The 22,411-nt window shown below is 57.9% G+C and overlaps 1 protein-coding gene across 1 annotated transcript in view; it reads right to left on the bottom strand.

The window, feature by feature from the left end:
* GRIN1 (glutamate ionotropic receptor NMDA type subunit 1) overlaps window positions 1-20,363 on the bottom strand; it is a 94,459-nt gene extending 74,096 nt beyond the window's left edge. Inside the window, 4 exon segments of the mRNA XM_078882952.1 lie at window positions 7,592-7,717; window positions 7,719-8,035; window positions 10,648-10,773; window positions 20,357-20,363. Coding sequence (XP_078739078.1) covers window positions 7,592-7,717; window positions 7,719-8,035; window positions 10,648-10,773; window positions 20,357-20,363 — 576 coding nt within the window.
* Between the last annotated feature and the right edge of the window lie 2,048 nt (window positions 20,364-22,411).

Raw genomic sequence — 22,411 nt, forward strand, 5'->3', positions numbered from 1 at the left:
CTCCGGATCGCCCTCAGTACTTCCTCAACAGCTGGCACCTCAGCCAGCCACTCACAGGGGGTGACCTCTTCCAATATTTGAGGCACCGCAGCCCTCAGCAGGGTTATCCCCACTTTTGTGCCATGATGTTTTCCTGGCTGAGAGATTTTCCCTCCCCCAGGACCTCGCAGAAATGCTCAGCAAATCTGCAAACCTGTTCCTGGGGGTCGGAGATTGGATCACCGTTTTTTCCTCTAATGATGGTAATAGGTGTGGCGCTGCAGGTTACTTTTTTGATGGAATTAAATAGTGATTTGTGATCGCGGGGCCACTGAGGCAGACTCCATCTCCTCAGCAACCCGCGACCACACCACCCATCTCTTACAGCGCCTTACGGCTCTCCGAACCTCCGAGCGAAGGGCTGCGGTAAACCTCCTCATTCTCCGACGTGGGATGCTGTAGGCGATGAGAGTGGGCCTGTCGCTTTTTCTCAATTAACCTGAACACCTCCTCTGTCAGCCAGGGTTTCTGGGGAGGTCTGGACCGCGTTACCCAAAGCAGCCATTGCAGCTGCATGAGTCACAGTCTTAAACCTCGCCCATTTACCCCTCGACATCAGGGTGGAGTGGGGGACGATGCCAACCCCAGCTGCAAGCAATGATGAAATTCTCGCTTGCAACTTTCATCAGCTAGCTGAGACCAGGCCACTTTTGGTTGGAATGGGGGTCCTGGGTGTACACCCACCACCGGAGTGGAAGAATGGCAGGCGCATCTTACAGATGACTAGTCGATGGTCAGAGGTCAGATCAGCTCCACGGTAGGGTCCTGGTGTCAAGGACATGGGCTCGCATCCGCTGGTCCGTCACTATGTAGTCCAGCAGATGTTCTTGCTTGGACCCGGCATGTATCCATGATGTTGTGTGGATGCGCCGATGCCGGAAGAGCGTGTTGGTAATTACAAGCCCATGGGCTGCACAAAATCTAGCAGCCTTCTACCGTTATTATTGAGCTGATCTGGCCCATGCCTTCCAATCACTCCAGACCAGGTGCCAGCATCATGACCAACTCGGGCATTGAAGTCACCCAACAAGATGACTCTGTCCCGAGTGGCCACTTTAGCCAGCACCTGTGACAGGAGGTCATAGAAAGCGTCTGACTCATCGGCTTTGCCTGCATCCCTCCACGGATGTTCGTCTTCGGTGGGGGCATAAGTAACCACGACCACCACTCCTCGCCTCTGGTTGATGGGAAGGCGAGCCCAAAGTATCCTGGGGCTTACAGCTTCCCACACCTCACCGCCACGCTCCCACGCCCCCTTCATTCTTTTGTTCAGAAGAAGAGCCACACCCTGTTGTTTGGCATTCTCCTGCCCCGAGTAGAGGACTGTCCACCCCTCATGGTGGCAGGAGCCAGAACCGGTCCACCGGACCTCCTGAATGCCACAGAGATCCAGGCGGTACCGGTCCAGCTCCCGACAGAGGAGTGGCAGCCTCTCCTCCGCAGTGAGTGTTCGAACATTCCACGTGGCCATCCGCAATGGTTTTTCGTTGTTTCTGGAGGAGCCCCGAGGGTGAAAATTCAATCTCCTGGCTCCGCCAAATGGGGTTTGGCCAGGAGACGTCATAAAAGCCTGACCCCCCGGGGGCCTCCGGCACAAGCTTATTAATTACAGGTTTATGTTTAATTCGTAGTTTAGTGGTGGTTAATTGAAGGTGGAGGGGTTACCAGCCCCTCGCACCCGTCCAGAGCCCCCGTTTAGCCACTGTGGTGGTCACAGACGCCATGAGGGGAGAGGCCAATGGGCATTGGCCCCTCCCCCCACAGCACTGCCCACGACAGGGGGGAGGGGGGGCAGTGCTGTGGGGGGGAGGGCCAATGCCCATTGGCCTCTCCCCTCAGAGAGACACACACAGACACACACACAGATAGAGACACACACACAGACAGAGACACAGACAGAGACACAGACACACACACAGAGACAGAGACACACACACAGACAGACACACACAGACACACACACACAGACCCACACACAGAGACAGAGACACACACACAGAGACACACAGACAGACACACACACACACAGGCAGAGACACACACACAAACAAAGACACACACAGACACACACACAGACAGAGACACACACAGACACACACACACAGACACACACACATAGACACACACAGAGACTCACAGAGACACACACGGAGACAGAGACACACACACAGAGACACACATGCATACACACACACACGTGCATACACAATTGCGTCTTCCCCACACACACACAGAGACACACACGCAGACACACACACAGACACACACACAGATAGAGACACACACAGACACACACACAGACAGAGACACACACACAGACACACACACACACAGACACACACACAGACACACACAGAGACTCACACACACAGACACACACACAGAGACACACACACACAGAGACACACAACACACAGCCACACACCACAGAGAGACACACACAGACACACACACAGATAGAGACACACACACAGACAGAGACACAGACACACACACAGAGACAGAGACACACACACAGACACACAGACACACACACAGACACACACACAGAGACAGAGACACACACACAGAGACACACAGACAGACACACACACACAGGCAGAGACACACACACAAACAAAGACACACACAGACACACACACAGACAGAGACACACACACAGACACACACACACAGACACACATACATAGACACACACAGAGACTCACAGAGACACACACACAGAGACAGAGACACACACACAGACACACACACACAGACACACACACAGAGACACACACACAGACACACACATACAGAGACACACACGCATACACACACACACGTTCATACACAATCGCGTCTTCCCCACACACACAGAGACACACAGAGACACAGAGACAAAGACACACAGAGACACACACACACAGAGACACAGAGACAAAGACACACAGAGACACACACACAGAGACACACACACACACACAGAGACACACACGCATACACACACACACGTTCATACACAATCGCGTCTTCCCCACACACACACACAGAGACACACAGAGACACAGAGACAAAGACACACAGAGACACACACACAGAGACACACACACACAGAGACACACACGCATACACACACACACGTGCATACACAATCGCGTCTTCCCCACACACACACACACAGACACAGAGACAAAGACACACAGAGACACACACACAGAGACACACACACACACAGAGACACACACGCATACACACACACACGTTCATACACAATCGCGTCTTCCCTACACACACACAGAGACACAAAGCGAGACCCAGACTCTCTCTCTCTCTCTCCCCTCCATCTGTGAGACGTGACCTGACTGCCTAAAGCACGCATCCGTTGACAGCGCAGAACCACCCCCACCCCAAATCTTATCCAGACGCTCAGCAAAACCAAAAGGCAACGATTTGCAATTCGCGTGGCCTCCAACAGCTTAACACGCAGTAGGCTTTCGCGACCAATATTATCTTCTAAAGAAATAAAAGGGAAATTTGTGAATATGTGTGTCTGTTCGAAATGTTTGAATGAAATTCAGACGCTGTCTTTTTTTCACCTGAGGACGGCTGCTTGCGTTGTGGCCGAAACGTCGTGAGAATTGTATTTTATTATGTTTAAAATGTATTATTTTATTATTTCCCTTCTACGTGACTTTACCGAAAGAACCAAGAAGATGAATCCCTGCAGTCACGAAAGCTTTAAATCGCTGACTACACATACATACAGATCGCCACGCAGATTCATGGGTGTGTGGGTGGGTGAGTGGATGGGTGGGTAGCGGAACGGGTGGGTGAGTGGATTGCTGAACGGCTGGATGTGTGGGCGGGAGGTTGGATGGGTGGGTGGGTGGATGAGCGTGAGGATGGGTGAGTGGGAGGTTGGATGAGTTGGAGGGTGGATGAGTGGGAGGGTGGATGGGAGAGTGTGGGTGGGTGGATGCGAAAGGGGAACGGTGGGTGAGAGAGTGGGTGGGTGGGGGAGTGGGTGGGTGGGTGAAAGGTTGGGTGAGTGCGTGCGTGAGTGAGTGGATGAGTGGGTGGGAGAGTGTATGGGTGGGTGGGAGAGTGTGGTGGGTGGGTGGGTGGGAGAGTGTGTGGGTGGGTGGGAGAGTGTGTGGGTGGGTGGGTGGGTGGGTGGGAGAGTGTATGGGTGGGTGGGGTGGAGAGTGTGTGGGTGGGTGGGGTGGGAGAGTGGGTGGGTGGGTGAAAGGTTGGGTGAGTGCGTGCGTGAGTGAGTGGATGAGTGGGTGGGAGAGTGTATGGGTGGGTGGGTGGGAGAGTGTGTGGGTGGGTGGGTGGGAGAGTGTATGGGTGGGTGGGTGGGAGAGTGGGTGGGTGGGTGGGAGAGTGGGTGGGTGGGAGAGTATGTGGGTGGGTGGGTGGGAGAGTGGGTGGGTGGGTGGGAGAGTGGATGGGTGGGTGGGTGAGTGAATGAGTGGTGGAGTGTGTGGGTGGGTGGGTGGGTGGGTGGGAGAGTGTGTGGGTGGGTGGGAGAGTGTATGGGTGGGTGGGAGAGTGTGTGGGTGGGTGGGTGGGAGAGTGTGTGGGTGGGTGAATGAGTGGATGAGTGGGTGGGAGAGTGGGTGGGAGAGTGGGTGGGTGGGTGAGTGAATAAGTGGGTGGGAGTGTGTGGGTGGGTGGGTGGGAGAGTGTGTGGGTGGGTGGGAGAGTGTATGGGTGGGTGGGTGGGAGAGTGTGTGGGTGGGTGGGTGGGAGAGTGGGTGGGTGGGTGGGAGAGTGGGTGGGTGGGTGGGAGAGTGGGTGGGTGGGTGAGTGAATAAGTGGGTGGGAGTGTGTGGGTGGGTGGGTGGGAGAGTGTGTGGGTGGGTGGGAGAGTGTATGGGTGGGTGGGTGGGAGAGTGTGTGGGTGGGTGGGTGGGAGAGTGGGTGGGTGGGTGGGAGAGTGGGTGGGTGGGTGGGAGAGTGGGTGGGTGGGTGGGTGGGTGGGAGAGTGTGTGGGTGGGTGGGTGGGAGAGTGTGTGGGTGGGTGGGTGGGAGAGTGTGTGGGTGGGTGGGTGGGAGAGTGTGTGGGGTGGGTGGAGTGAATGAGTGGGTGGGAGAGTGTGTGGGTGGGTGGGTGGGGGAGTGGGTGGGTGGGTGAAAGGTTGGGTGAGTGCGTGCATGTGAGTGAGTTGATGAGTGGGTGGGAGAGTGTATGGGTGGGTGGGTGGGAGAGTGTGGTGGGTGGGTGGGTGGGAGAGTGTATGGGTGGGTGGGTGGGAGAGTGGGTGGGTGGGTGGAGAGTGGGGTGGGTGGGAGAGTGTGTGGGTGGGTGGGTGGGAGAGTGGGTGGGTGGGTGGGAGAGTGGATGGGTGGGTGGGTGAGTGAATTAGTGGGTGGGAGTGTGTGGGTGGGTGGGAGAGTGTGTGGGTGGGTGGGAGAGTGTATGGGTGGGTGGGTGGGAGAGTGTGTAGGTGGGTGGGTGGGAGAGTGGGTGGGTGGGTGGGTGAGTGAAAAGTGGGTGGGAGTGTGTGGGTGGGTGGGTGGGAGAGTGTGTGGGTGGGTGGGGAGTGTATGGGTGGGTGGGTGGGAGAGTGTGTGGGTGGGTGGGTGGGTGGGTGGGAGAGTGTTTGTGGGTGGTGGATGCGGAAGTGGAGAGTGGGTGGGTGGGTGGGAGGTGTGTGGGTGGGTGGGTGGGTGGGGGAGTGTATGGGTGGGTGGGTGGGAGGTGGGTGGGTGGGTGGGGTGGGAGAGTGGGGTGGGTGGGTGGGGGTGGGTGGGTGGGTGGGAGGGTGGGTGGGGTGGGTGGGGGAGTGGTGTGGGTGGGTGGGTGGGAGGTGTGTGGGGTGGGTGAGTGAATGGTGGGTGGGGAGTGTGTGGGTGGGTGGGTGGGGGAGTGGGTGGGGTGGTGAAGGTTGGGTGAGTGCGTGCGTGAGTGAGTGGATGAGTGGGTGGGAGGTGTATGGGTGGGGGGTGGGGGTGTGTGGGTGGGTGGGAGGGAGAGTGTTGGGTGGGTGGGGAGGTGTGTGGGTGGGTGGATGAATGAGTGGGTGGGAGAGTGTGTGGGTGGGGTGGATAAATTGAGTGGGTGGGTGAGTGTATGGATGGGTGAGTGTGTGGGTCGGTGGGTGACTGAGTGGATGACTCAGGTAGCTGACTGGTCGCGTGGTTTTGGTGAATGGGCGAGCCAATGGAACGATGCCAACGAGCGGCCATGACGATGACGATTATTACATGCAGTCCCCAACTTACGAACCCTTCGCGCATACGAACGAACTTCCCGTACGATAGTTATTTTTAAACGTGCAACTCGTGAGTTTAACAAAGCTCCCCCTTTGTTGTCGAACCGTTAACTACATTTTAGAACGTCGGCCGTGTGTGCATTTCAATACAGTGCGAAATGACGTCCCGACTTACGAACCTTCCGACCAATGAGCATGATCCCACGGGGGAGCAAGACCGTTCGTAAGTCGAGGAGTGTTCTATGACGACAACGATGACGGTGACGGTGACGACGATGACGACGATGACGACGATGACGATGACGACAATGACGACGATGATGAAAATGGCGACGATGATGACGACGACGATGGTGATGACGATGATGACGATAACGATAACGAGGATCGTGACGATGGTCACGATGACGATGACGACGACAACGATGACGACGACAATAATGATGACGACGACAACAATGACGATGACGATGACGTTGACAACGACGATGGTGACAATAACGACGATGATGATGATGACGACAATGGCGACAATGCCGACGACAACGACGACGATGACGACAATAATGACGATGATGATGACGACGATGACGACAATAATGACGATGATGACAATGATGACGATGACGACAGTACTGACGACGATGATGACGACAACGATGACGACGAAAACGAGGACAATGACAACGACGACTTCGCCGACGACGAAGACGACAACAATGATGATGACGATGACGACACCGCCGACGATGATGACGACGACAACGATGACGGCGAAAACGACGACGATGACGACAATAATGACGATGATGATGACGACGATGACGACAATAATGACGATGATGACGACAATGATGACGATGATGACGACAATGATGACGATGACGACAACGCTGACGACGACGACAACGATGACGACGAAAACGATGACAATGACAACGATGACTACGCCGACGACGAAGACGACAACAATGATGACGACGATGACGACGACGATGACGACGATGACAACGAAAACGACGACGACGATGACGACGACGACGACGACAACGGACGACGACGACGACGACGACGATGACGACGATGACGACAACGATAACGACGATGACGACAACGACGATGACGATGACGACGACGATGACGACGCTGACGACAACGATGACGACGACGACGACGACGACAACAACGACGACGACGACAATGACGACGACAACGATGACGACGATGATGCCGATGATGACGACGCCGACGGCGATGACGACGACAACAACGACGACAAAAACGACGACGCCGACGACACCGACAACACCGCCGCCGCCGCCATGCCCACGGGTACCGCCCCCTCTCGCCTGCTTGCTGATCAGTTCCTCGCACACGGCCAGCGCCATCTTGATGGCGTTGTCCCGCTGCGTCACGGCCGTCGCGTTCAGCTGGATCCGCCTCAGGCCCAGCCGACGGTTGGCCGCCCACACGGCCCTCCCGGAAGATGGCCTCGTGCGCCGACGAGCTAAGCACAGCGCCCAGCTGGACGATCCTCGCGGGGGCCCTCCTGGGCTTCTGCGGCAGCCCCGAACCCTCCCGGGGGCCGTGCCGGACCCCCCGGCCAGCAATGCGAGGGTCAGCGCGGCGAACGCCGTCACCGGAGCCATGCCAAATCTTCCGGTCGGGTCGGTGGCTCGGCGGGGCGCTCTCTCTCTGGCCGCGAATGACCAACCGCGACGCTGACGATACCCACCGCTGCCACCAACACCACCCCTCCCCTGCTCCTCCTCCTGCTCCTCCACCGCAGTGACCTGGCAGCAGAGGTCGCAAACGTGTTTTGATTCCTTACCCGTACCCGGCCGCACCAGGGTCGCAAACGGGTACCCGTACCCGGCTGGGTACGGGTACTTGTTCCCTACCCGTACCCGTACCCTACCCGAAATGAGTGACAAACGGTGACTCACCAGTGACTTACGGCCTACCCGTACCCGTACCCGGCCGCACCAGGGTCGCAAACGGGTACCCGTACCCGGCCGGGTACGGGTAGGGTACGGGTATCGGGTACCCGGTTGCGACCTCTGCCTCGCAGAGGGGGGTGGTGGTGGTGGTGGAGGTAGCCGCAGTCACTGCAGTGTGCAGAAATGTACAAGGGCAAAGGAAAGACCTCGGCCTAAAGCTTTCGTGACCGCAGGGATTCATATTCTTTGTGTCTTTCGGTAAAGTCGCGTCGATAGGTTCAAAGAAAATAACCAAAAATAACGAAAAAGCTACGATTGTTTTTTGTAATTTTTTTGTTATTTTCTTTGAACCTATCGACGTGACTTTACCGAAAGACCCAAAGAACAGGATAGACCCTCCACCGTGTAGCGAGTGGCAGCAGCAGAAGCGCCTATGAAGGCCGGCACTGCCGCACACGAGGTGGAGTGTGTGGGGGTGGTGCGTGGCCAGAACCACACACACCCGCCTTCGTTTCATTCGTAGCGATATTTAGGCATATCACCAGGTACTCATTTGGCATCTACATCTGTAGAACGTGAAGAACCAGTGACATCTACATCTGCAGAACGTGAAGAACCGGTGGCATCTACATCTGTAGAACGTGAAGAACCAGTGGCATCTACATCTACAGAACATGAAGGGACCAGTGGCATCTACATCTGTAGAACGTGAAGAACCAGTGGCATCTACATCTGCAGAACGTGAAGAACCAGTGGCATCTACATCTACAGAACGTGAATAACCAGTGGCATCTACATCCACAGAACGTGAAGAACCAGTGGCATCTACATCTGTAGAACGTGAAGAACCAGTGGCATCTACATCTGCAGAACGTGAAGAACCAGTGGCATCTACATCTGCAGACCGTGAAGAACCAGTGGCATCTACATCTGCAGAACGTGAAGAACCGGTGGCATCTACATCTGCAGAACGTGAAGAACCGGTGGCATCTACATCTGCAGAACGTGAAGAACCAGTAGCATCTACATCTGCAGAACGTGAAGAACCAGTGACATCTACATCTGCAGAACGTGAAGAACCAGTAGCATCTACATCTGCAGAACGTGAAGAACCAGTGGCATCTACATCTGCAGAACGTGAAGAACCAGTGGCATCTATATCTGCAGAACATGAAAAACCAGTGGCATCTACATCTGTAGAACGCGAAGAACCAGTGGCATCTACATCTGCAGACCGTGAAGAACCAGTGGCATCTACATCTGTAGAACGTGAAGAACCAGTGGCATCTACATCTGCAGAACGTGAAGAACCATTGGCATCTACATCTGCAGAACGTGAAGAACCAGTGGCATCTACATCTGCAGACCGTGAAGAACCAGTGGCATCTACATCTGCAGAACGTGAAGAACCATTGGCATCTACATCTGCAGAACGTGAAGAACCATTGGCATCTACATCTGCAAACCGTGAAGAACCATTGGCATCTACATCTGCAGAACGTGAAGAACCATTGGCATCTACATCTGCAGACCGTGAAGAACCAGTGGCATCTACATCTGCAGAACGTGAAGAACCAGTGGCATCTACATCTGCAGACCGTGAAGAACCAGTGGCATCTACATATGCAGAACGTGAAGAAACCATTGGCATCTACATCTGCAGACCGTGAAGAACCAGTGGCATCTACATCTGCAGAACGTGAAGAACCAGTGGCATCTACATCTGCAGAACGTGAAGAACCGGTGGCATCTACATCTGCAGAACGTGAAGAACCGGTGGCATCTACATCTGCAGAACGTGAAGAACCAGTAGCATCTACATCTGCAGAACGTGAAGAACCAGTGACATCTACATCTGCAGAACGTGAAGAACCAGTAGCATCTACATCTGCAGAACGTGAAGAACCAGTGGCATCTACATCTGCAGAACGTGAAGAACCAGTGGCATCTATATCTGCAGAACATGAAAAACCAGTGGCATCTACATCTGTAGAACGCGAAGAACCAGTGGCATCTACATCTGCAGACCGTGAAGAACCAGTGGCATCTACATCTGTAGAACGTGAAGAACCAGTGGCATCTACATCTGCAGAACGTGAAGAACCATTGGCATCTACATCTGCAGAACGTGAAGAACCAGTGGCATCTACATCTGCAGAACGTGAAGAACCATTGGCATCTACATCTGCAGACCGTGAAGAACCAGTGGCATCTACATCTGCAGAACGTGAAGAACCATTGGCATCTACATCTGCAGAACGTGAAGAACCATTGGCATCTACATCTGCAAACCGTGAAGAACCATTGGCATCTACATCTGCAGAACGTGAAGAACCATTGGCATCTACATCTGCAGAACGTGAAGAACCATTGGCATCTACATCTGGCCGTGTCGACGCAGCATTTATATCTTTACGCGATCTAACCCAGATAACAACAACAACAACAAAACCTGCATCACGTACCGCCGTTTGCTTTTTGGTATGCGGCGGTGTCACAGGCAGCAGGCCACGCTCGTTCCAAGGCGTCTTTTGCCCCCGAGCACGGAACGTCGGCACGGTAAGGTCCTTCCTCCAGCGGGGTTAGCTGGGCTTTCACAGACGTCGGAGACGGTGGTGGGGGGAGAGGGGTAGGTGGGGGAGGGGGGTAGGTGGGGTGGGGGGGGGTGGTGGTGGGGAGGGGGGTAGGTGGGGGGAGGGGGTGATGGAGGGGTAGGTGGGGGGAGGGAGGTAGGTGGGGGGAGGGGGTGATGGAGGAGTAGGTGGGGGGAGGGGGTGGAAGGGGGGGAGGGGTAGGTGGGGGGAGAGGGGGTAGGTGGGGGAGGGGAGTAGGTGGGGGGAGGGGGTGGAAGGGGGGGGAGGGGTAGGTGGGGGGGAGAGGGGTAGGTGGGGGAGGGGGTAGGTGGGGGGAGGGTGGTGATGGGGGGGTAGGTGGGGGGAGGGTGGTGGGGGTGGGAGGGGGTGATGGGGGGGTAGGTGGGGGGAGGGTGGTGGGGGGGGAGGTGGGAGGAGGGTGGGGGGGGGGAGGTGGGGGGGAGGGTGGTGGGGGGTGTAGGTGGGGGAGGGTAGGTGAGGGGGTAGTTTGGGGGGAGGGGGGTAGGTGGGGGGGAGGGTGGTGGGGGGGTTGGTAGGGAAGGTGAAGGGTGATAGGGGGGTAGGTGGGGGAGGGGGTAGGTGGGGTGGGGGGGAGGGGGGTAGGTTGGGGGAGGGGGGTAGGTGGGGGGGAGGGTGGTGGGGGGGAGGTGGGGGAGGGGGTAGGTGGGGTGGGGGGAGGGGGGTAGGTTGGGGGAGGGGGGTAGGTGGGGGGAGGGTGGTGGGGGGGAGGTGGGGGGAGGGGGTAGGTGGGGGAGGTAGGTGGGTGGAAGGAGGATTGGGTAATGGGGGGTAGGTGGGTGGGGGTGGGGGAGAGGGTGGTGGGGGGGCGGGTGGTGGGGGGGTAGGTGGGGGGGGTGGTGGGGGGGTGGTGGGGGGGGGGTGGTGGGGGGGGTGTCGTTACCGGACCGTTTACTCCTCGCTCCGGTTGAGAAGGGCCGCTCGCTATTGGACGAACGGGGGGGGGGGGGGAGTGCTGCATGCACCTAGCCTGGTTGGGATGGACGTGGCGCACGGGTATATGGGAGCGTGTGTGTCTGTGTGTGTGTGTCTGTGTGTCTGGTCTGTGTGTGTGTGTCTGTGTGTCTGTCTGTGTGTGTCTGTCTGTTTGTCTGTCTGTGTGTGTCTGCGTGGCTGTATGTGTGTGTCTGTCTGTGTGTGTTTGTCTGTGTGTGTGTGTCTGTCTGTGTGTCTGTCTGTGTGTGTCTGTCTGTGTGTGTTTGTCTGTGTGTGTCTGTCTGTGTGTGTCTGTCTCCCTGTGTCTCACCGTCTCTCGCCCGCCCGTGTGTGTCTCTGTGTGTCTGTCTGTGTCTGTCTCCCTGTGTCTCAACGTGTCTCTCGCCCGTGTGTGTGTCTCTGTGTGTGTCTGTGTCTCGTCCGTGCATGCGTATCTTTGTCTCTCTGCGTCTCTACGGCTGTGTTTCTCTGTGTGTCTGTGTGTGTCTGTGTGTGTCTGTGTGTGTTTGTCTGTGTGTGTGTGTCTGTCTGTGTGTCTGTCTGTGTGTGTCTGTCTGTGTGTGTTTGTCTGTGTGTGTCTGTCTGTGTGTCTGTGTCTGTCTCCCTGTGTCTCACCGTCTCTCGCCCGCCCGTGTGTGTCTCTGTGTGTCTGTCTGTGTCTGTCTCCCTGTGTCTCAACGTGTCTCTCGCCCGTGTGTGTGTCTCTGTGTGTGTCTGTGTCTCGTCCGTGCATGCGTATCTTTGTCTCTCTGCGTCTCTATGGCTGTGTTTCTCTGTGTGTCTGTGTGTGTCTGTGTGTGTCTGTGTGTGTGTGTCTGTGTGTGTGTGTGTCTGCGTGTGTGTGTCTGTGTGTCTCTCTGTGTCTGTGTGTGTGTGCGCGTCTGTGTGTGTGTGTCTATGTGTGTGTCTGTGTGTCTCTCTTTGTGTGTGTCTGTGTGTGTGTCTATGCGTGTGTCTATGTGTGTGTCTGTGTGTCTATGTGTGTCTGTGTGTGTGTGTCTGTGTGTCTCTCTGTGTCTGTGTGTGTGCGCGTCTGTGTGTGTGTCTATGTGTGTGTCTGTGTGTCTCTCTTTGTGTGTGTCTGTGTGTGTGTCTATGTGTGTGTCTATGTGTGTGTCTGTGTGTCTATGTGTGTCTGTGTGTGTCTGTATGTGTGTCTGTGTGTGTGTCTGTGTGTCTATATCTCTGTGTCTCTCACTCTGATCCGTCTCTCCCCGTCTCTGCGGCCGCGTCTCTCCCCAACCCCTCTCGCAATGCTCTCCCCTCTATCTCATATTCACTCTCCCCCCACTCTCCCCCCACTCTCCCCCCCACTCTCTCTGCCGCTCTCTCTCTCGATCCTCCCCCTGCCTTGCCTCTCCCTTCCCTCCCTCGTTACCTCTCTTCTCTCTCACGAATCTCTCTCTCTCTCTCCCCACTCTCTCTCTCACGAATCTCTCTCACGAATCTCTCTCTCCCCGTTGCCTCTCCCCGTCTTTCTCTCCCTTCTCCCTGTCTCCTCCGTCGCTCCCCTCCCTCTCCCTCCCTCCCTCCCCCTCTCCCCCTCCCCCTCCCTCCCCCTCCCTCCCCCTCACCCCCTCCCTCCCTCCCCCTCCCTCCCTCCCCTCACCCCCTCCCTCTCCCCCACTCCCCCCCTCCCTCCCCCCTCCCCCTCCCTCACCCCCTCTCTCCCCCACCCTCCCTCCCCCTCTCCCCCTCCCTCTCCCACTCTCTCCCCCTCCCTCCCTCCCCCACCCTCCCACCCCCTCTCCCCCTCCCTCTCCCCCTCTCTCCCCCTCCCTCCCTCCCCCTCTCCCCCTCCCTCTCCCCCTCTCTCCCCCTCCCTCCCTCCCCCTCCCTCCCTCCCCCTCTCCCCCTCCCTCTCCCCCTCTCTCCCCCTCCCTCCCTCCCCCTCCCTCCCTCCCCCTCTCCCCCTCCCTCTCCCCCTCTCTCCCCCTCCCTCCCTCCCCCTCTCCCCCTCCCTCTCCCCCTCTCTCCCCCTCCCTCCCTCCCCCTCCCTCCCTCCCCCTCTCCCCCTCCCTCTCCCTCTCTCTCCCCTCCCTCCCTCCCCCTCCCTCCCTCCCCTCTCCCCCCCTCTCCCCTCTCCCCCTCCCTCCCTCCCCCTCCCTCCCTCCCCCTCTCCCCCTCCCTCTCCCCCTCTCTCCCCCTCCCTCCCTCCCCCTCCCTCCCTCCCCCTCTCCCCCTCCCTCTCCCCCTCTCTCCCCCTCCCTCCCTACCCCTCCCTCCCCCTCTCCCCCTCCCTCTCCCCCTCTCTCCCTCTCCCTCCCTCCCCCTCCCTCCCTCCCCCTCTCCCCCTCCCTCTCCCCCTCTCTCCCCCTCCCTCCCCCTCCCTCCCTCCCCCTCTCCCCCTCCCTCTCCCCCTCTCTCCCCCTCCCTCCTCCCCCTCCCTCCCTCCCCCTCTCCCCCTCCCTCTCCCCCTCTCTCCCCCTCCCTCCCTCCCCCTCCCTCCCTCCCCCTCTCCCCCTCCCTCTCCCCCTCTCTCCCCCTCCCTCCCTCCCCCTCCCTCCCTCCCCCTCTCCCCCTCCCTCTCCCCCTCTCTCCCGCTCCCTCCCTCCCCCTCCCTCCCTCCCCCTCTCCCCCTCCCTCTCCCCCTCTCCCCCCTCCCTCCCTCCCCCTCCCTCCCTCCCCCTCTCCCCCTCCCTCTCCCCCTCTCTCCCCCTCCCTCCCTCCCCCTCCCTCCCTCCCCCTCTCCCCCTCCCTCTCCCCCTCTCTCCCCCTCCCTCCCTACCCCTCCCTCCCCCTCTCCCCCTCCCTCTCCCCCTCTCTCCCTCTCCCTCCCTCCCCCTCCCTCCCTCCCCCTCTCCCCCTCCCTCTCCCCCTCTCTCCCCCTCCCTCCCCCTCCCTCCCTCCCCCTCTCCCCCTCCCTCTCCCCCTCTCTCCCCCTCCCTCCCTCCCCCTCCCTCCCTCCCCCTCTCCCCCTCCCTCTCCCCCTCTCTCCCCCTCCCTCCCTCCCCCTCCCTCCCTCCCCCTCTCCCCCTCCCTCTCCCCCTCTCTCCCCCTCCCTCCCTCCCCCTCCCTCCCTCCCCCTCTCCCCCTCCCTCTCCCCCTCTCTCCCGCTCCCTCCCTCCCCCTCCCTCCCTACCCCTCTCCCCTCCCTCTCCCCCTCTCTCCCCCTCCCTCCCTCCCCCTCCCTCCCTCCCCCTCTCCCCCTCCCTCTCCCCCTCTCTCCCGCTCCCTCCCTCCCCCTCCCTCCCTACCCCTCTCCCCCTCCCTCTCCCCCTCTCTCCCCCTCCCTCCCTCCCCCTCCCTCCCTACCCCTCTCCCCCTCCCTCTCCCCCTCTCTCCCCCTCCCTCCCTCCCCCTCCCTCCCTACCCCTCTCCCCCTCCCTCTCCCCCTCTCTCCCTCTCCCTCCATGCCGTCATCATTTTGCTGTGCGCCATTCTTTCGCTCGCTCTCCCTCCCGTTCTCTTCACATGCGCATCTTAGATTATCTCTCCTGCCTCTCCCTTTAGCTCTCTCCCCTGCCTCTCCCCTGCCTCTCCCCCTCTCCCTTTAGCTCTCTCCTGCCTCTCCCTTTAGCTCTCTCCTGCCTCTCCCTTTAGCTCTCTCCTGCCTCTCCCTTTAGCTCTCTCCCCCTCTCCCTTTAGCTCTCTCCTGCCTCTCCCTTTAGCTCTCTCCTGCCTCTCCCTTTAGCTCTCCCCTGCCTCTCCCTTTAGCTCTCTCCCCTGCCTCTCCCTTTAGCTCTCTCCTGCCTCTCCCTTTAGCTCTCTCCTGCCTCTCCCTTTGGCTCTCTCCTGCCTCTCCCTTTAGCTCTTTCCCCTGCCTCTCTCCCGCCTCTCCCTTTAGCTCTCTCCCCTGCCTCTCCCTTTGGCTCTCTCCTGCCTCTCCCTTTAGCTCTCTCCCCTGCCTCTCTCCTGCCTCTCCCTTTAGCTCTCTCCCCTGCCTCTCCCTTTAGCTCTCTCCCCTGCCTCTCTCCCGCCTCTCCCTTTAGCTATCTCTCCCCTCTCCCTTTAGCTCTCTCCTGCCTCTCCCTTTAGCTCTCTCCCCTGCCTCTCTCCCGCCTCTCCCTTTAGCTCTCTCTCCCCTCTCCCTTTAGCTCTCTCCTGCCTCTCCCTTTAGCTCTTTCCCCTGCCTCTCTCCTGCCTCTCCCTTTAGCTCTCTCTCCCCTCTCCCTTTAGCTCTCTCCTGCCTCTCCCTTTAGCTCTCTCCTGCCTCTCCCTTTAGCTCTCTCCCCTGCCTCTCCCTTTAGCTCTCTCCTGCCTCTCCCTTTAGCTCTCTCCCCTGCCTCTCCCTTGAGCTCTCTCCCCTGCCTCTCTCCTGCCTCTCCCTTTAGCTCTCTCCCCTGCCTCTCCTTTAGCTCTCTCCCCTGCCTCTCCCTTGAGCTCTCTCCCCTGCCTCTCTCCTGCCTCTCCCTTTAGCTCTCTCCCCTGCCTCTCTCTTGCCTCTCCCTTTAGCTCTCTCTCCCCTCTCCCTTTAGCTCTCTCCCCTGCCTCTCTCCCGCCTCTCCCTTTAGCTCTCTCCTGCCTCTCCCTTTAGCTCTCTCCCCTGCCTCTCTCCCGCCTCTCCCTTTAGCTCTCTCCTGCCTCTCCCTTTAGCTCTCTCCCCTGCCTCTCTCCTGCCTCTCCCTTTAGCTCTCTCTCCCCTCTCCCTTTAGCTCTCTCCTGCCTCTCCCTTTAGCTCTCTCCTGCCTCTCCCTTTAGCTCTCTTCCCTGCCTCTCCCTTTAGCTCTCTCTCCTGCCTCTCTCCTGCCTCTCCCTTTAGCTCTCTCCTGCCTCTCCCTTTAGCTCTCTCCCCTGCCTCTCCCTTTAGCTCTCTCTCCTGCCTCTCCCCTGCCTCTCCCTTTAGCTCTCTCCCCTGCCTCTCCCTTGAGCTCTCTCCCCTGCCTCTCTCCTGCCTCTCCCTTGAGCTCTCTCCCCTGCCTCTCTCTTGCCTCTCCCTTTAGCTCTCTCTCCTGCCTCTCTCCTGCCTCTCCCTTGAGCTCTCTCCCCTGCCTCTCTCCTGCCTCTCCCTTGAGCTCTCTCCCCTGCCTCTCTCTTGCCTCTCCCTTTAGCTCTCTCCCCTGCCTCTCTCCTGCCTCTCCCTTGAGCTCTCTCCCCTGCCTCTCTCCTGCCTCTCCCTTGAGCTCTCTCCCCTGCCTCTCTCTTGCCTCTCCCTTTAGCTCTCTCCCCTCTCCCTTTAGCTCTCTCTCCTGCCTCTCCCCATCTCGCTCCCCACGTCCGCCATTGGCCTCCTCGCTCCGCAATATCGCGGCTCTCATTCGCACGCCGCATTCAACGCATTGATTACAACAACAACAACAACAACATTATCGTTGTTGTTGTTGCTGCTGCTGCTGTTGTTGTTGTGGTCACATCGCAGGGCTGTGATTGGTTCGCTTTAAGGGAGGCGTTCATTCAACAGTGGATTGAACCTGGCTGATGATGATAGTGGTGATGGTAGTGGTGGTCGTGGTGGTATTGGTAGGTGTGTGTATGTGTGTGTATATGCGTGTGTATTTGTGTGTGTGTATTTGCGTGTGTGTATGTGTGTGGGTGTGTATTTGTGTGTGTGTGCGTGTGTATATTTGTGTGTGTGTAAGTGTGTGTATATGTGTACAGTATTTGCGTGTGTGTGTAAGTGTGTGAATATGTGTGTGTATATGTGTGTGTATTTGTATGTGTGTATGTGTGTGGGTGTGTATTTGTGTGTGTGTGTGTACGTGTGTATATTTGTGTGTGTGTAAGTGTGTGTATATGTGTACAGTATTTGCGTGTGTGTGTAAGTGTGTGAATATGTGTGTGTATATGTGTGTGTATTTGTGCGTGTGTAAGTGTGTACAGTATTTGTGTGTGTGTAAGTGTGTGTGTATGTGTGTGTATATGTATATGTGTGTGTGTGTCTGTGTGTGTGTATGTGTGACTGTCCGTGTGTGTGTGTGTGTGTGTATGTGTGTCTGTACGTGTGTACGTGTGTGTGTGTGTACGTGTGTGTGTGTGTGTACGTGTGTACGTGTGTGTGTGTGTCTGTGTGTGTGTGTATGTGTGTCTGTACGTGTGTACGTGTGTGTGTGTATGTGTGTCTGTACGTGTGTACGTGTGTGTGTGTGTGTATGTGTGTCTGTCCGTGTGTGTGTGTGTACGTGTGTGTGTGTGTACGTGTGTGTGTTTGTGTGTACGTGTGTGTGTGTGTCTGTGTGTGTGTATGTGTGTCTGTACGTGTGTACGTGTGTGTGTGTATGTGTGTCTGTACGTGTGTACGTGTGTGTGTGTACGTGTGTGTGTACGTGTGTACGTGTGTGTGTACGTGTGTACGTGTGTGTGTGTACGTGTGTGTGTACGTGTGTACGTGTGTACGTGTGTACGTGTGTGTGTGTGTACGTGTGTACGTGTGTGTGTGTACGTGTGTGTGTGTGTGTACGTGTGTACGTGTGTGTGTGTACGTGTGTACGTGTGTGTGTGTACGTGTGTGTGTGTACGTGTGTACGTGTGTGTGCGTGTGCGTGTGTGTGTACGTGTGTGTGTGTACGTGTGTGTGTGTGTACGTGTGTGTGTGTGTACGTGTGTACGTGTGTGTGTGTATGTGTGTCTGTACGTGTGTACGTGTGTGTGTGTGTACGTGTGTACGTGTGTGTGTGTACGTGTGTGTGTACGTGTGTACGTGTGTGTGTGTACGTGTGTACGTGTGTGTGTGTGTGTGTACGTGTGTGTGTGTAGGGAGCGGTAGTGTATCGGTTAGCACGCTTCGCTCCGAACCCAGTGACCTCGTGCGGTGCGTAGTTAACATCGCCACTGGGGAGACAAAGGCGGCCGGGCGTGGTGCTGGCCACCCACCCCCTCGTGTGCCACAGCGCCGGTAGCCTTCATGGGGTGCCGCTCGCTAACAGCACTTGCCCCTATAGTCTGTTAGAGGCTACACGGGGGATCTTTGTCTGTGTGTGTATGTGGAGCTCGCTAACTGCACTTGCCCCTACAGCCTGTTAGAGGCTACACGGGGCATCTTTGTCTTTGCGGGGAGCGGTGGTGCAGCGGTTAGCGCGCTGCGCTACGAACCCGGCGACCCGAGTTCGATTTCCCGCTCACGGCCAACACCAGCGACGATTATCTGAACCGGTGCTGGGCCTCCCCTAGGTCGACTCAGCCTCAAACGAGCACCCGCCGCTTTCGGTGTCGTAAACATCGCTAGCACTGGGGGAGACAAAGGCGGCCGGGCGTGGTGCTGACCACCCACGACCCCCTCGTGTGCCACAGTGCCGGTAGCATTCAAGGGGCCCTGCTACTCGCTGCCGAACGCAGCACTTGCCTCCTGCGGGCCTACTGAGCCTACTGAGCCCACGCCCGACCGCCTTTGTCTCCCCCAGCGCTGCCGAATGACGAGGGGGGGGGAGCTCGTTTCTCGCTCGCTTCTAAGGTCGAGTCGACCTAGGTGCTGCCCAGCCGGTGACCTCTACCCCCCCCCTGGAGGTGACCTCCCACGCGCGTGCCCCCCGGGACCCCCGCCCCCCAACCCTGGACCCCCCCCCCCACGTGACCGCCCCCCCTACCGGGACCCCCCCCCCGTGACCCCCCCCCCCACGTGACCGCCCCGCCCCTCCTCCCACGTCTCAAAATCTCAGCACCACGGACAGCGAAGCAAAGACGCGCGCGTGACGTCATCGCGCAGGGAGAGGGGCTTCGTGACGTCATGATTTTACCCCCCCCCCCGCCGCCGCATACGACGTGACGTCACTATTTACCGCCCCTCCCCTCCTCCTACACCCTCCCCCCCCTCACGCCCCTCCCCTCTTCCACCCTCCCCTTCTTCCCCCCCTCCTCCTCCCCCCTTCCCCCCTCCCCTCCACCCATCCCCCTCCCCTCCCCCCTCCTCCCCCCTCCTCCCCCCTCCTCCCCCCTCCCTTCCCAACCCCCCTTCTCCCCCCCCCCCTCCTACGCACGCTCCCACGCAGACCCCGTGTCTCGTGACGTCATCACGCTCGATTACGCAACGCGTTCGTGAGCGAGACGTAAGGCGCGTTACGTAATAAGTCGACCGTGGTGACGTCATGACGCACCGTTCAATTACGTGGTGATGTCACTACGCACGCGGGGGGGGGGGGGGCGGTGGTGGTGGGGGTTGGCGTAGTGCTGCCCCCTTACTCGCTAACAGCACTTGCCCCGAAAGTCCGTCGAGGCTATACGGGGGATCTTTGTCTTACATGGACACAGTGGCGGTGACGTCACGACGGCGCTTGTGCCAGGCTAGGTGCACTTTGAGGCTATCACGTGAAGTTGTCGAAGGCGCTCTGCTGACAGGAGGTCACGGGACAGACCCAGCAGGTGCCACGGGTCGACTGACTCAGATGTCTGGCACGTGCCACCACCTGTGCCCCCTACTGTGCCAGGCTAGGTGCACTTTGAGGCTATCACGTGGAGTTGTCGAAGGCGCTCTGCTGACAGGAGGTCACGGGACAGACCCAGCAGGTGCCACGTTGTCCACTGACCCAGATGACTGGCACGTGCCACCACCTGTGCCTCCCACTGTGCGAATTCGCTGCGCTTTATCCGCCCGGCGCTCCGCTCGTTGTTGTGAGCGTCGCTCCTCCGTCACCCTCCGCCTGTCACTGGAGGGGCGACTGCCTCCACCTGCGCAGCAGCAGCAGCAGCATTAGCTGCGTCCTTCACGAGCCTCCCCTCCTCCCCCACAGAGGGCGATCTCGACACCGCTACGTACCGGCCATCTGGATGCATGGCAGAGGTCGCAAACGGGTTTTGATTCCTTACCCGTACCCGGCCGCACCAGGGTCGCAAACGGGTACCCGTACCCGGCCGTACCCGTACCCGATTGCGACCTCTGGGATGAAACCACGTTGCAGGCGCGGGTGGGTTGATTCTAGGAACTTGAATTGTGAGAAGAGACAAGACGTTGGGAAATGAGTGACAATCACGGTGACTCACCAGTGACTCACGGCCTACCCGTACCCGTACCCGGCCGCACCAGGGTCGCAAACAGGTACCCGGCCAGGTACGGGTACCCGTACGCTACCCATACCCTACCCGAAATGAGTGACAAACGGTGACTCACCAGTGACTCACGGCCTACCCGTACCCGGCCGCACCAGGGTCGCAAACGGCTACCCGTGCCCGGCCGGGTACGGGTAGCCGGGTATCGGGTAGGGTACGGGTATCGGGTACCCGGTTGCGACCTCTGATTGCATGGCCCAGCCAACGCAGCCTGAGACACACAGACAACAAGGCAAAGATCCCCCGTGCAGCCTGGACAGGCTGTAGGGGCAAGTGCTGTTAGCACCACGCCCGGCCGCCTTTGTCTCCCCAGTGGCGATATTGTTTACACACCGCACCGGGTAACTCATTTGAAGCTGAGTCGACCACACTTCAGACATGGACGACACTGTGGCTAAGAGATGTGAACTACTTCGCCTGGAGGTCGTGGGTTCGATCCCGACCCTGACGACGCCTGCTGCTGTATATTGGGAGTCTACGTCTCTCTCTCTGTCTGTCATCATCATCATCACGGTGGCTAGGAGATGTTAACTGCCTCGCCTGGTGTACAGGATGTCGTGGGTTTTATCCCGACCCTGACGACGCCTGCTGCTGTATATTTGGAGTCTGCGTCTCTCTCTCTCTCATCATCATCACGGTGGCTAGGAGATGTTAACTACCTCGCCTGGACTACAGGAGGTCGTGGGTTCGATCCCGACCCTGACGACGCCTGCTGTATATTCGGAGTCTGCGTCTCTCTCATCATCATCATCATCACGGTGGCTAGGAGGGTGTACATGAGGTCGTGGGTTCGATCTCGACCCTGACGACGCCTGCTGCTGTATATTTGAAGTCTGCGTGTGTCTCTATCTCATCATCATCACGGTGGCTAGGAGATGTTAACTCCCTCGCCTGGTATACAGGAGGTCGTGGGCTTCTATGTGTTTATGTGGGTCTCTGTTGGTCTCTGTGGGTCTCTATGAGTCTATGTGGGTCTCTATGAATATGTGTCTCTGTGGGTCTCTATGGATATATGAGTATCGGTGGGTCTCTGTTGGTCTATGTGGTTCTATGATTCTCTGTGGGTCTCTATGGTTCTATGAGTATCTGTGGGTCTCTATGGTTCTATGAGTCTCTGTGGGTCTCTGTTGGTCTCTGTGGTTCTATATGAGTCTCTGTGGGTCTCTGTTGGTCTCTGTGGTTCTATATGAGTCTCTGTGGGTCTCTGTTGGTCTCTGTGGTTCTATATGAGTCTCTGTGGGTCTCTGTTGGTCTCTGTGGTTCTATATGAGTCTCTGTGGGTCTCTGTTGGTCTCTGTGGTTCTATATGAGTCTCTGTGGGTCTCTGTTGGTCTCTGTGGTTCTATATGAGTCTCTGTGGGTCTCTGTTGGTCTCTGTGGTTCTATATGAGTCTCTGTGGGTCTCTGTTGGTCTCTGTGGTTCTATATGAGTCTCTGTGGGTCTCTGTTGGTCTCTGTGGTTCTATATGAGTCTCTGTGGGTCTCTGTTGGTCTCTATGGTTCTATATGAGTCTCTGTGGGTCTCTGTTGGTCTCTGTGGTTCTATATGAGTCTCTGTGGGTCTCTGTTGGTCTCTGTGGTTCTACATGAGTCTCTGTGGGTCTCTGTTGGTCTCTGTGGTTCTATATGAGTCTCTGTGGGTCTCTGTTGGTCTCTATGGTTCTATATGAGTCTCTGTGGGTCTCTGTTGGTCTCTGTGGTTCTATATGAGTCTCTGTGGGTCTCTGTTGGTCTCTGTGGTTCTATATGAGTCTCTGTGGGTCTC

This window comes from Lampetra fluviatilis, chromosome 68 (genome assembly GCF_964198595.1).
Source record: "Lampetra fluviatilis chromosome 68, kcLamFluv1.1, whole genome shotgun sequence".
Classification (NCBI taxonomy): Eukaryota; Metazoa; Chordata; class Hyperoartia; order Petromyzontiformes; family Petromyzontidae; genus Lampetra; species Lampetra fluviatilis.